Source organism: Manduca sexta, chromosome 22 (genome assembly GCF_014839805.1).
Source record: "Manduca sexta isolate Smith_Timp_Sample1 chromosome 22, JHU_Msex_v1.0, whole genome shotgun sequence".
In the NCBI taxonomy this organism is placed as follows: Eukaryota; Metazoa; Arthropoda; class Insecta; order Lepidoptera; family Sphingidae; genus Manduca; species Manduca sexta.
Window position 1 is genome coordinate 5,025,114 of NC_051136.1, and position 12,086 is coordinate 5,037,199.

At 36.6% G+C, this 12,086-nt stretch overlaps 1 protein-coding gene and 1 long non-coding RNA gene across 2 annotated transcripts; one reads left to right on the forward strand and one right to left on the reverse strand.

Annotated features, from left to right (window-relative positions):
• Window positions 1–911: 911 nt before the first annotated feature.
• Window positions 912–8,714, reverse strand: LOC115449756 (leucine--tRNA ligase, cytoplasmic). Its single transcript, XM_030177640.2, has 13 exons — window positions 8,573–8,714; window positions 7,763–7,972; window positions 6,627–6,995; window positions 6,144–6,388; window positions 4,498–5,396; window positions 4,026–4,284; window positions 3,592–3,956; window positions 3,121–3,310; window positions 2,800–2,878; window positions 2,392–2,646; window positions 1,953–2,162; window positions 1,416–1,650; window positions 912–1,163 (listed from the first exon to the last, which is right to left on the reverse strand). Exons 1-13 carry the CDS (start codon window positions 8,573–8,575, stop codon window positions 955–957), a joined length of 3,528 nt encoding a protein of 1,175 aa, XP_030033500.2. The 5' UTR covers window positions 8,576–8,714; the 3' UTR covers window positions 912–954.
• A 1,728-nt stretch (window positions 8,715–10,442) lies between these two features.
• LOC119190130 lies at window positions 10,443–11,701 on the forward strand. Its single transcript, XR_005112776.1, has 2 exons — window positions 10,443–10,658; window positions 11,321–11,701. It is a non-coding gene; the product is annotated as an uncharacterized LOC119190130 (long non-coding RNA).
• Window positions 11,702–12,086: the final 385 nt, after the last annotated feature.

The window sequence follows — 12,086 nt, forward strand, 5'->3', positions numbered from 1 at the left end:
TTTTACTACTTTGACGATTGAAAAAAGGGATTATTCATTATAGCACTTAAGTTTTTGTGCCTGGACTTTGTCCTCTAGACGTTGAGTTCCTAAAAGGTATAAAGCTTTGAGAACCTGTTTCACATCTTTTGAGTAGGTTGTGCTAATGAGAAATGTGTAGCGGCCGTTTTCAATAAAAGATAACCATTTTAGGCCCGTATCAATAAATCGATATTACCTTTGAGCAGTAACTCGAGTAGACATTTGATTGAACTATATCATTTCAAAATTCGTTCTCAGCTGATTCGGCATTTTTTATTAAACTAAAGTTAGTTGTCAAAATCAGTTATATGCTGAAATTTGAGAAGTTATCTTTCTCGAATAGCGATAATCTTAAGATACTGTCTTTAATTTAACAGCGTCTCGGCTAATTCGCACTTCAGAGCGAAACTGATGTCCAATTATTAATACGACCATTAAACCTCGATTCCATCCTGAAGATCCTGAATAAAGTTATTTATGAGCATGTCAAAAGAAAACATTCTGATCAGTGCATATTCGAGCAGGATCGAAAAAAAGCGATCAGGATCGTCGTAGGGTATATTCGCAATTAAATCATTATAAAATCAATACTATCTAGAATATCAAACTAACATTATAAATGTGAAAGTTTCTGAAATTGTTTGAATGTTTGAGGTAAACGTAGAAACAGCTAAACGGATTTTGATGAAATTTGGCATATGAGTAGACCGTGTTCTAAAGGAGCACATACCTACTATTTATCACGATAATTTGGTCCCATAGGAATCAATAGAATTTTGAAATTGAGTGTTTTATGCGACATTCTAAACAGGCTGCACTAAGCTGTTATCTAGGTAGTCATTGTTCAAAACAATTATTAAAACGCCAGTAGAATAAGAAATAAAAAAAGATTTAATAAATAAATTAATCATAATTTATTTAAGTAAAAATCCGTTACTTTTCATATGTGTACACCATTTTTGTGCCTATATCTATATTCTTCCCGTTAGACACTAGTTCCACCTTCTTGTTGGCTATGTCCACCTTCAGAAGTGAAGCGCTGTCTATGACAACACACCGGCTTTCATGGTCACCAATGGTCGGTATCTTTCTCGGACCCATCACGGGGTCTGAATAACGCCATATCTTGAGATAATTTACATCTGAAACAAACATATAAAAATGGCATTTACAATGGCTAATGGCGAATAGAAAGTTCACATGGAATTTAAGAGAAAGTACCCTAATATTAGTCATATTTATATTTATTATTAAAAATAGAATTTTATTTAATTTATATTAAAAAATTGCCCTCCTTTGGCACGAATTTCTCATTCCAATGTAAGTATATATCATTTTTTTAATGTCTTGTTTGTTGCAGTTTCAATTATATTAATAGAAAAAAACGTATTAACCTTTAATAGCCTTAACCTCCTTCGCAATCTTGGCCTTTAGTTTCTCAACAGTGTCTCCATCAGTCAAGTCTACATTAACAGAGAACAGGCCATTGCAAGGCACTGGGTTTATGAGCTCTATGGGAAGCCCTTCCTCTGCGTAGAAGTTGATGTGAGGCTGTCCTGGAGCGCAGTCCTCGCGGGTTTTCTCGCCGGCTTCCGGGTCATCGGTGAATTTCACTTCGAGATTATCCAGCTGAAGTAAATTAATCATTTGTCACAACTCAAATCATGAAAACACAGTCCAATACTTTGCATTGTAGTTCAAAATTATTTTCCCGTTTAAGGGTTACAATGACATATAGCATCAAGACAGCATGGTTATATTTCCGGCATAAAAGTCCCACTACTTTAACGAGGTAAAAAATAGCCTATAGGTTTAATCCAGAACATGGTTTGCCTGTTGGTCAAATCTCTTTAGCGGTTTCGACGTTTACTACTACAAATCAACCAAACATTTTTATAAACTATCACATAATTTTTATGAGATTTACTTACATCCAAGGTATTGAGTAAATACTGCTTGTTTTCCAACAGGACTGCTGCCTCGTCAAACCGAAGACCCACAGACAGCGCCTCGACGCCAACTCGCTCCATATGCTCCCTGGTCGCTTGCACGAATGGCATCACACGTTTCATGTACTTCTTCAAATCCGGGATTCCGCCTAGCTTGGTCGATATAGTCTTGTTATCTGGCAGGCCTGACGGCTGTGGAAATATGCAAAAAATTAAGGAAAATTCAACCCAATAGTATGGTTGATAGAACTTTCTGTCGTCCTATAATTTTTATATACCAAATTTATTAGAATCACTAATATCAGCTATCTAACTGTTTACCGATTAAATACTCAGAATGGCGAACCCATACATAATGATACGACATCGGTTTATAACATCTCCAAGCTTATTACAAAATAACTAAATTTTATACACTTACCCCATTCAATTCTTTCAAAGTGGTCAATATAATATGTTGCCACTTGGGATACTCCTTAGCGACCCATACAATCGCTTTGTTAGGTTTTTTCTCCGGTTTCGGCGCCTCGCCTTTCTTTGGTTTCTTGACAGCGCAGTGGTTCTTGAGATATATGCGGAAGGAGTGTGCGGCGTCCATCAGGTAATTGCTGGCTTTCACTGCAACCTCATCAACCTCGCCCGCTACCGGCCATCGTTCGTGGAGTATGCTCTTTTTCTGTTGAAATTATTTGTTTGTAGTATAATCGATTAATTCTTTCGATATATCATACATATCGATATCGTTACACTTCTCGATTTCAGATAAATTGTATGAATAGCAAGAACAAGAAACGAGTAGGCCTAGATTAAAGTAAAAGAGGCAACTCACATGACCGAGCAACTCCCAAACGTGTTCGGCGACGTGCGGACATATCGGTGACATCAATTTCGCTTGCACCTCGATATACCTGTATAACAATATATGTCGTCAAATTAAGTGAATATATAGGCGTTAGAGGAACCATATCACATCCACACTTTGCCAGCTATGAAGGTCTCGTGTAAATAGAGGTGATCTTATTGCCCTTTACCTAACACGGGGATCCAATCTGAGACGCATGGCAACAGTTGTACAATACAACTATGCTACTCAGGCAGTCAGATAATATTATTCGGTAATAGAACTACGATCCGTTATTTTGTTCCTTACCTAGTGACTAAATCGGCATGCATGCCGCCATCAGAGCAGAGCTCTCTGTATTTGTCCCTTGCGGCTTGCAATTCGAAGAAGCCTGTCTTCAAAGCCTCCTTGAACAGCATTTTATTGTAGTTTTCGTCAGTCTCCACTATTTTTGTGTTCATCTCGCTTACGAATACTTTGTCGTGGAAATTGTATTCACCTGTACAAGATACAATATTTCCTTGACATGTTAACATTGAGTAATTGGCAAAATTATTATTTCAGTGAAGAATCTTAATTATAAATTTTTGATACATACCATAAGAGGATTGATAAAAGCAGGTTGTTTGACATTTTTACTGGTGACTTATTTTGATAGGTTTATCCCAAAATGACATTGTTTATTGCAATCGATTAATAGGAAACTTAAGATTTTTTATTTGTAGATATTACCAATTGTCATTACAAAAAAGATTATGAATATGTAATTTATTCTCTCACCTGTCCTCAGCGTAGATTTTGTCGCAACAATCTCTTTGACCCACTCAATCAACGTATACAGCCTCAAAATAGCAGCATCAGCTGTACTTTCCACGAAGTTAGCGTCTTCCACCGAATCTCCCGCATCAGCCAGCGTCAATCTCATGCCATCCGCGCTGAACTTGTCAATAGACTCTGAGAGCGTGAGGAAGTTGCCCTCGGATTTGGACATCTTGGCGGAGTTCAACATTAGATGCCCGTTTGCCCTGATGCCTTTGGGCCATTTGTCCTCCTCGTTGGGCCACATCGCGCAGTGGTTGTAGATGTAGAATGTTAAGTGGTTTTGGATCAAGTCTTTGCCAGACACTCTGAGGTCTACTGGGTACCTGGTTGAAGAAAATTTGATTACAGTAAAAAAAATGAGTTGTTTAAATTAATATAGTTATTTTTCTTACCAAAACTGGAATGAATCCCTCATAAGATCTAAGGATTTCTTAGCAATTTTCGTATCCTTCGGGAAAGGCGCATCCTTAAAGAAGATGTAGTCCCACACTTCGCTAGTCATGTCTTCTGGTTTGATGTTTAGTGCGTTGCCTTGGTTGCCCCTAAACGTGCTGCCTTGCAAGAAATGCGCTACCGTGTAGTACGCATTATAGATTGTCGAGTCCGAAAGGGATTCGATTAGCCATTGCTGATCCCAGGGTAGTTTTGTTCCTAAAATAACATGTTAAATGGGAAATGTATACAATTTATATGATCATGGAATTCAATGTAATTGTGAAGATTGTTCTATTTCTATATCTGTTAAGTTTTATAAAACTTATTCAGACACATTAAATTATAAGTATTATACTGCAACAAATGTAATTTAACATTTTGAACCACATGGACAAGTTATACTTTTCATATTATTTTATAAATACTTACCAAGACCGTAAGTCCTAGAGCAAGCATACTCATGCAGCCACTTCAATGTCGCCTGGAAGTTCTTCCTGACCTCATCGTGGTACGTATTCATCGCGCCTAAAGCTTTCTCCGTCTGCCCCTTCCATTCCTCATTACCATAATCCAGATACCACTGGTTGCAAAGCGCCACCACACACTCGTCCCCAGACCTCGATATAATAGTCTTCTCAGGCTCATAATAAACCACAGCACTGCCTTCCTGGATCAATTTAGTCTGCAAGTTCTTCTTAACATCCTGAATCTTCTTTCCTTTATACTCCCCGACCAATAACACTCCATCATAGAACCCTTTCAGATACACCATTTCTTTAGCCTGCGTTAATTTGTCCTTGTCGTTCTGACTTTGTATCTTCAGTTTGTCGTATACGAAAACAGCGGATAAGTTGCCAAACTCTGGTATATCCAGAATAGGCACTGGCGTGAACGGAAGAATCATTTCGTCTGTAATTCCGTATTTTTCTCTAAAAGCTGGCTTCTTTTGTAGATCGACTAAAGCTGCGTAATCATCAGGTGAATCTGAGGGCACGCTAGTCACAATGCCCGTACCTTTATCTTCCTTAATGGTCAACATGGGCAACGCATATATCTTTTCATAACTCGTAAAAGGCGACTTCAAAACCGAGCCTAGAAGATCTTGACCAACTATTTCAAGTAGTATGTTAAATTCTCCATCCTTTTCTGTGAAGCCTTGATAAGCCATGTTCCTGGCGGCCCGACGAGTGCAAATAAAGATGCCGTCCTTCACGGTTTCGAAGGCGATGTATTTAATGTCAGGATGGACCCAGCAGTTCGTCTGTCCGTACATCGTTTCTGGCCTCAATGTCGCCGCAACGAAGTAAATTTTTTTCCCCTTGAAAGACCTGGAAATTGGAATATTACTTCGTTTTCAGAAAAAAAACTTTAGTATGTACTATAATAGATCAAGAATAACAAAGTACACTATAAGACTACGTGAAGTTTTTTACCGCAAACGGTGTACCGTCATAGGTTCTTCCCTGTGCGTGCGTTTCCGTGTGGCTTCTGTAGATAGATTACGATGCGTATTTTCTGCAGTACACAAACGGTTAACGATTTGAAGGACCTACGGTACCAGTATGACGCGGCCGTTTGGAGTACAGAATAGTCCAAACCCAACTTTGTTACAAGATATGAGTATCTACTATAACACCGCGGACAATTACAGTAGATTTTTTTCTCCTATATTCATAGAAGCAAATATCGCGATCATTTATTTCTTACTTAGCGTGATAGTTACTATGTATTACAATTACATGAGCATGATCCGTTTTCTACAACACAACAATATAAAAATTGGTAAGCTTACTTGTTTATATATTCAGGGTACTTTTGACATAGAGCTACAAAATGGAACCACTTACCTATGTTCTTGAAATAACAACTGAAGTTAAAAAAATTAGGTTTTGCACAAAATAAATATAAATAAAAATTCATTTAATTCTACACATCATAATACCACATCTACGTCGCTAAGAAACTCATATGTATTTGTCAAATTGACCCTGTATTTATATACAGGGTAGGGGTACAAATGATTATTCGTTTGTATATAGTTTTAATATGACAAGCTAATCACAACCAAAACTCACTTAAGTTTCTCCGGGAGTGGGTCTAGGACTTCAATTTTGATCAGAGTGTACTCCTGAGGACCTGCACCTTCACCAGTGCTCCTGTCATGGTCCATGCAAGGCTGCTTGTCTAACGGTGAGAATATAGTGTACCGTTTACCATACATGATCTTGTTACGATCCTTCAGATGGTAAAACTGCCATCTTATGAATGAATCGTAAAATGGATTGGCATCTGTAGTGATAAACTTACGCCGCCAATCGACCTAGGGAAGGCAGATATAAAAGGTTATAAACAATCTTTTAAATAAATCCAACACAACAATGCTACATATTTAGTGACTTATACTGTGGTGTGTTTAGCCAATATTTTATTAAACAGGCATGGTGTGTGTAAACTAAGGAAAATAGGGTTAAGGAAAAAGATTTAGAGACACAGGGGATCGAGTCCATTATTTAGACAACAGTCAATCTATAAATCTTTACTTTACTTGCTATACCCACATGAATACCCATTCTTTTCAAATCATCTACAGCTCGTGGAGGAAAATACTCCAGCCAGTAACTTTCATTGGCAAACTCTTTGATCTCTTCATCAGATATGCCAATACTTTTCATGATCTGCCATTGAAACTTGGCTGCACCAGTTTTCGCCACAGCTTTGCTTTTCTTTCCTTTGCTCTTATCTTTAGGCACTATGTCTTCTTCCTTCACTGCCACTTCCTCTTCCTCAGGGAAAACTGGAGGGCATCCATATAAAGCCATTTCCCTCTTGAGTTTGTCCGCACAAGCTTTAATGGGCATTCCTGTGCAATGGAAGCCAAATGGGAAGAGTACCATACGGCCTTTAAGTCTATAATATCTTGATGCAAACTGAAATGAACCATAGAGTTGAGAAAGTAATATTATATACAAACTAATATAGAATGCAGTGGCGAAGTGTCCATACAAGCCGATTCCTACCGGGTTACCTTTTCTAAATTAATTAAAAATAATAAAAGAAAAACATAACAAAATAACTAGAATAAAAATAGTAAGTATATTCAAACAAGTCATCTTAAATTTATTAAATTAAATCAATACTTCAATGATATCTGTCGTTCATGTCAATTCGTGAAATCGTAACTCGCGCGCAGTGCTCGCGCCTTATAGTGTTCGAAGTGAACCCGGCCACGCATAGCTTCCCTCGCGATATTGTTGTCTCTTTCACACGCAGCGCTTTGTCTTTGTCTAATCTTTGGAAGTGACGTAAAAATACATGTGTGCGTGCGTGTCTGTGTACTTCAGGGTAACCCGAGAACTTGCGGCTTCATGTTGAGCTATTGGCGCGAAATATTTTTAATAATTTAGAATGTATAATTAGTGTTTGTGCGTTATTAATTCTTGTTGGACTCTTTTTAGGCACCTATGTTCAAAATATATGATTATTTTGTAAATTTAGAGACTAGACATAATATGTTAGAAGGAAATTATTAAGTATTATTATATTTTACTGATTTTAATTTATTGTGAACAGCGTATTATATTAACTGTAGAAAAAAATATTTCGTGGGGTTCCCTTTTGAAAATTTTCACCCTTCGCCACTGATAGAATGTATGCAATTTTTGTACACAAATAAAATTTTAAACATAATACCAACCTCACACTTTGACAGTGAGAATGTATGACCAAGATGCAAGCGGCCATTCATGTATGGGTAAGGGAAAGTGCAAAGAAACTTTTCATGCGGTTTTCCATCAGATGGTGCCTCCACTTCAAATATTTTCTCTTTATCCCATCTCTCTTGGACTTTCTTCTCGATTTCTTGGAGATATTCCACCTTAAAGGTGCCTTTGCGGTCCAGTGCAGCCTTGAATAATAATACATTTATTTAACATACTTTTACTATAAAAAATATTAAAGACTTTGTATTTATTTGATAAATGGTAAAAAATACAGTTTTACTAATTACTATATACAAAATAAATAAATAAGTATAAGATTGATCTTTTGATGTTTCACTTTAGCCCCACACATGTAATAATTTAGAAAAATAATGTGAATGCGACATACTCTATAAAATAATTTTATTAATATATATTTCATCATTCTATAAAAACACGTGAACTTTATTGCAAGTTATAAGTATACATGTCAATTAATTGATAATATTAAATATGTTTCATTACTAGTTTTTTTTATTTTGAATGCAATTATAATAGATGAGAACTCTAAGGAAATTATAACATTAAAGTATCCTGGTAGTTAGCTATTTAGTAATGTAATTTTACCTGGTATTATTAAAGATAAGATTATAATAAAAAAATTGTACTAAATGTTTACGGGTTTTAAAAATAACCCAAAAATGTTTATCATATGGACTCGATATGAAACTATAATCGCTTTTTTGTCGTGTAAATACTTTTATAATATAAGTACACATTTAATCAATGGAATGGGCAATACTAACCATTTTAGGGCCTACTTATTTTATGATTTATGGTGTATTTATTGCTTTTTTATAAAATATATATACACGTTGCATTTGCCCGTTGCCGCACTTCACTCAATTGATAGATGACAGTTATATAGAACGTGACAGCTGAGTAAGTTACTTTTTTGTCGTCCAGAGGACAGGCTATAGGCTTTTGATCATACTGCCTAGTCTTACGTGTCTGAGTGTATTCCGTTACGAGTCTTAGTTTCAGAGGTATATTTATTTCATAAAGTAGATATGTAGTGTATATTGTTGTCATTTTATAACCATTTATTAATAGCATATTTATACATGAATGTGAACGTAGCATTTACTCAGAAGTTGTGAACTTATCACCATATCGGATACACAAATTCTAGTCTCTGGGCTGACACTAAGTACAAAAGCCCAATATTACTGCCCGACTTAGGACCCAAACCCGAGACCACAGAAAAATACAAGTACGCTATTGAAACAGACACAGTAAATACTTATAAAGGGTGCCTGAAAGGAATGGACAACCCTATAGTAGTTATGGAGGGTAAGGCGGATCAGGAAAAAAACCATTTAAATAACTAAGTCGATTTAGATTTTTTTCTTATTTTGAATAATATTCCACCCTTGTACGGTTATGGACACCATGACCACAAAATAAATGTTAACTTAATTTTTTCTCTTGGATTATTGATTAATGGTGTTTGTAAACACATAATCAAGTACTTACATGTTTCTTACTTTTTTGTTTATACGAGCACGGCAAAGTGACCACACTGCACTTGATGGTAAGTGGACGGGAGTCCAATAGAATATCGACTGGCAAGAGATGATTACCCCTCAAGAGTCGATGTAACAATGCCGGCCTGTGGTAACCGGGTATATACGGACTGATCCCGAAACGCATCACACTTACGTGGGCCACTACGGAGAATTTTAACACCTTATGTACGATGGTCACTATCTGGACGGATATAAAATATATCCTACTAACTAACTTATTGGTCATTATGATCAATAATTTTCGAGACATTTATGGAAAGTTTTAACAGCACAATCTTTTTAATCTCCAGCATGGGTGATTAAGTAGTTGTGTAAAAATTTTGATAAGTATTTCATGAGCATTCTAAAATGGTATCACTTCCATATTTTATATTAGAAATTACTGAGTTATAGCACTCGGGTGAGCTTAAAATATTAGTTTTTGGCCTTAAATTAATTATTAATACTAGTTTACTACCACGCCGACGACCGAAGCTAAAGTGAAAGGAAATTTAATTTGCCGCTTAGCTCTGCGCGACTAATTTGAAGACGCCCTTAGACACGTTTTCCGCGTTCTAAGAAAATACCTGTTGATCAGCCGGCTTGCGTGCAATTATTTATTAGGCCCACATAATACGGATGCGCTCTTACATAATTGAAGAAATCAGTTTCTTAAAATACCCAATAAAAGAAATTCAATGATTGGAACCCAGTGACCCCGAGATATTTTTTCCTGATCAGCCTTATGTCCTTACACCGTGTTAATACCTGAAAGACAATTCACTCCGGGGCCCTGCATCATGTTTAATAATCATAAACATTTGTTTGGGGAAAAGATACAATTTTGCCCTACAAACTATAAAGTACCCTGTGCTAATTGTAGTAACCATTTCGGTGCGGGAAGCACGACGCGCTGCGGCAGCTGAAGATAATATAGATATCTAAATATTATCAGTTATTTTTTAGTACGATTCTCATACAACCAAAATATACATTACAGCTTATATTTAAACAAAAAACGTAGGACATATTTTAATTTTCAGATTTTTTGAACATTTACAACAATAGTAACCATAAACAATGTAAAGTGTATTAAAATTCCCGCTTTTGTATTGTTGTTCAAAAACTGAACAAAATTGACGGAAAAAATTGGCGGCAGTGGTGGTATCTGTCATTTTACCGGAAATTTCGCCCGCCACCTTCGCCGAAAGACGCATTTTTAAGCCGCCAGGGCAAGATATTTACTTTGTTTTAGAGTGTTGTCGGTGATTTTTTGTTAATAAATACTCTAATTATTATGGCTCCAAGGACAGCGAAGGGAAAGGTAACGTATTTTCATTGATTCAACGCTTCTCCGCCTCTTGTAAGCACTCCAAACTGGTTCACATTGTTATCGGCAAACATTCGCGTCTTTGGATTGTGGCTTTTATGCGTCATTTTAATAGAACAACGGGTATAAAAGTTCCGTTGCATGATGAAGAGCCTAGTTTGGACTGCTAAATAATTAAGTATTGGTTATAATTTATTGTTTTATTCATCAGAAAGGCGCGATTGTAACAGTCACATGCTGCCAACTTGTTATCCGTTTTTGAGTGTTGTTCATAATATAATCTTGTATTACAAAGAAAATAATCATTGATTGATTTGAATAATGATCTAACTACTATTTAAGTTATGTTTGGACGGCGAGTTTTGTAAAACATTATCCTATCGTGGCGCCAAAATATACGAACGTGGTTGCTGTAGAAAAGCAAGTGTTCTTTTGCAACTGTAACTAATTTGAACAATGTACCGTATGTATACATTAGTAAACTGGGATATGTTGATAATCATACTATTTGTTTAGTCCGGTTTGGGTTTCGTTTTGTTAATAATCGCCACATACACGCAAAATACAATGAATATTTATGGAATTATAGTTGCTTTTTTACATACATTCATAAAACTAAATACATTTAGCGTTAGACATATGCATTGTCCTTGCAGAAAGCTGCAGATGTGAAATTAGCTGAAAATGAAGTACCCAAAAAGGGCAGAGGGAAGGCAAAAGCAGCTGAAGAGCCTGAGCCAGATAATGATACAGAAGACAGTGAAATGGTAATTGTTGAAAAACAAAGCGCGGTAAGAAAGTTGCAAATGATGTGAATGAACAAGAGCAAAATGGTAAAAAGGAAGACGCTGCTCCTCCTGCCAAAAAAGGCAGAAAGAAAAATGAGTCAGTACCTGAAGAAAAATCTAATGATGATCAGTCAGCTGAAGAAGAATCTGTAGCCACAGAAGAAACTGAACAAAATGATGATTCGAATCAAATGGTCATGTAGAAGAGGCACAAGCACCTTCTGGTAGGGGTCGCAAAAAGCAAGCAAAGAAGGAAATTGAAAAGGCAGAGCCAAAACCAGCTAGGGGCAGAAAAGCTAAACAGGATATAGATTATGAGGAAAAAGAAGTTGAAGAGAAACCTAAGACTGGAAGAGGAAGGGGGCGTAAACCTGCTCCTAAGTATGAGGAAGTAGAATCTGACAAATCTGTGGAGGAAGATTCAAAGCCTGATCCTCCTGCACCTAAAGGTAGGAAGAAGGCGCCAGCCAGGTCTGCTAAAGAAAAGACCCCAGAAAGCGAAAAGGATGCTGATGAAGATGCAGAGGACAAACCAGTAGAAGAACCCAAAAAGAAAGAAACAAAAGGTCGAAAAAACCAAGGCAAGAAAGCACAGGCCAAAGAGGAAGTTGATGATGATGAAGAGGTAAAAGAA